The following is a 2262-nucleotide window of genomic DNA, read 5'->3' as shown; positions in this document are numbered from 1 at the left end:
AAGTGTAAATAGGGCGAGAAAAAGTTTTCAGGATTCTTAATTGATTAATACTAAATTACTGAGAAATTGGGTTAACCCAGAGAAGTGGCAAACTGGATTTATGATTATGGCTCTTAAAAAAGAAACTTTATTATAACTTTAAATTGAGCTTCTGCATATCCAAGTAAGCCTATATTTGATTTTATGTAGTCTCTCGACAAATTTAAGCTAGCACATTTGTTCTTGTGGATTAGTACCAGTACATTATCGTAAATGATCACCAGATTAGAGATAAGTTTCTACATTCTTCTCTTGCTTGTCTATGACCTTCTTATTGACTGATGAAACTGGAGAAATATTCTAGCTTTATCCAATTCTCTATTATTTCCAAAAATAATCATCCTAATTTGACCATTTTATAAGTACTTAATAGCAGCACTACTTGGAACCATAAGACTAGTTTTTGGCCATAAGAACCAACACGTACCCTGAGCCGTCCAATTTGCATTATGAATGATCAGATTTTGTCTCTAAATTTTCAGGATATGTCCACATAGATTCGCGTTTCATGATCAATCACTGAAATGCTGACTGCATTTTGTATATGCAGCATCAAGAAATGGCTACAGGTGGTCTCTAACTAAACCATTTCAAGGTGATGAGATTTCTTGAATCTGTTCTTTTTTTGTGAAAATCAGAGGGGCCTTATGCTTTTAGACATAGTTTCAAAGCCTAAATAGTTTGATAATTAGTTGGAAAGCATATTCATGTGTTATATCATGTGCTATTGTCTCTAAGCAGTGTTTCACCAAAACTCAACTACAAAAGTAATCTTTAATTGGTGCCTATAGAAAAAGCATAATTAATGCACATCACTAGGATTCTACAACTTGCCATAGGCCCTATATCAGTACATAAAAAGAAGCCTCTACCACCACAGCTCTCAGCAAAACTTGAAACCATTCAAAGCTTTCCTCTGCTTTCAAAGTCCTTACAAGTTCTTTTCCTTCATTATTTTCTCATCTATATTGAACTAAATGAACATGGCTATCCGTATGCCTCGTATAATCAAGAAGTCTTCTACAACTAAAGATGTTCCCAAGGGATATTTTGCAGTGTATGTTGGGGAGGAGCAGAAGAAGAGATTTGTGATCCCCATTTCATTCTTGAGCCAACCTTTATTTCAAGACTTGCTCAGTCAAGCTGAGGAAGAATTTGGTTTCGATCATCCAATGGGTGGTCTCACAATACCCTGCAGAGAGGTTGTCTTCATTGACCTTACTTCTCATTTGAGGAACTGAAGCTGAAACTTGCTTTCACAATTTTATAGAAAAGTAAAGCAGGATTTGCGGAGTCTGTAAAGTTTAGGAATTAGAGAAAACAGAAGTTGCTGTTAGAACGAGGGATGTTACCTCTGACTAGGTAGATTAGTGAAAGACAAATGACTCTTTACTTTTGTCTCTTTCAAAGATATTGAAGTATTGAACCTTTTTCAATTGATGGTTGCATTCAGTTAACATTGGTATCTTTCTTCGTATGATTCCATATTTTTAAGTCTCATGGTTCGCTAGCAATCTTGAGCCAGAATCAAGTGATCATCTCTAAAAGTACCCAAACATGATAATAATCAGTCAATTTCTTGCGGCTCAGCTGCAGTATTTGGGAAGCAACTAATCAAACTGACTGCAATGGAAAAACTAGATAATGTGATAAAATCTCAGTTCTTGTCCCTCGGCTTCCTATTAAAACCGGAAGTGCAAAGCTCATGAAAGAGCTTTGCTTTCCTAAGTTAATCCTGAGAGAGTTCACTGCTCTTCGTTTTGAGAAGCATTAGGAATTATCACTTGCCTATATATATTCATGCAGAGGGTTTTTAAGAAAAACAAACAAAAGCCTCTAATTTTTCAAGACCTTCCCCACTGCTAAGAAAATTTTCACATCTCTTGGTTGTTAGGAATTTGCTTTAGAACTGCAGTAAATTTATTTTTACTGCTTCAGTTTTTGAATAAGACTTAGTCAAATAGTTGTTAGCTATCTTTTCCTATTATTTAGGAGTTAGTTCGTAAAGATAATGATTCTATGAATCTGCTAGGATGTTCGTAAAGATAATGATTCTATGAATCTGCTAGGATCGTGTCTCTTTTTTTACTGCTTTTGTTTTTTCCAGGTTTTATATATGTAACCTGCAGCAGTCAATAAAATTAATGTTCTTCCACTGCTATACTTTTCTGCTTTCTCATATCCTTGTGCTCTAAAAAATAACCAACAATTGGTATCTAGAGC

General features: G+C 34.9%; 1 protein-coding gene across 1 annotated transcript; it reads left to right on the top strand.

Annotated features, from left to right (window-relative positions):
- The first annotated feature begins 239 nt into the window (after positions 1-239).
- LOC132599268 (auxin-induced protein 15A-like) lies at positions 240-1475 on the top strand. The gene has a single exon (XM_060312559.1). It carries the CDS (start codon positions 1017-1019, stop codon positions 1278-1280), a length of 264 nt encoding a protein of 87 aa, XP_060168542.1. The 5' UTR covers positions 240-1016; the 3' UTR covers positions 1281-1475.
- Positions 1476-2262: the final 787 nt, after the last annotated feature.

This window comes from Lycium barbarum, chromosome 6, assembly GCF_019175385.1.
Source record: "Lycium barbarum isolate Lr01 chromosome 6, ASM1917538v2, whole genome shotgun sequence".
In the NCBI taxonomy this organism is placed as follows: domain Eukaryota; kingdom Viridiplantae; phylum Streptophyta; class Magnoliopsida; order Solanales; family Solanaceae; genus Lycium; species Lycium barbarum.
This window is presented reverse-complemented; position numbering and strand designations above follow the sequence as displayed.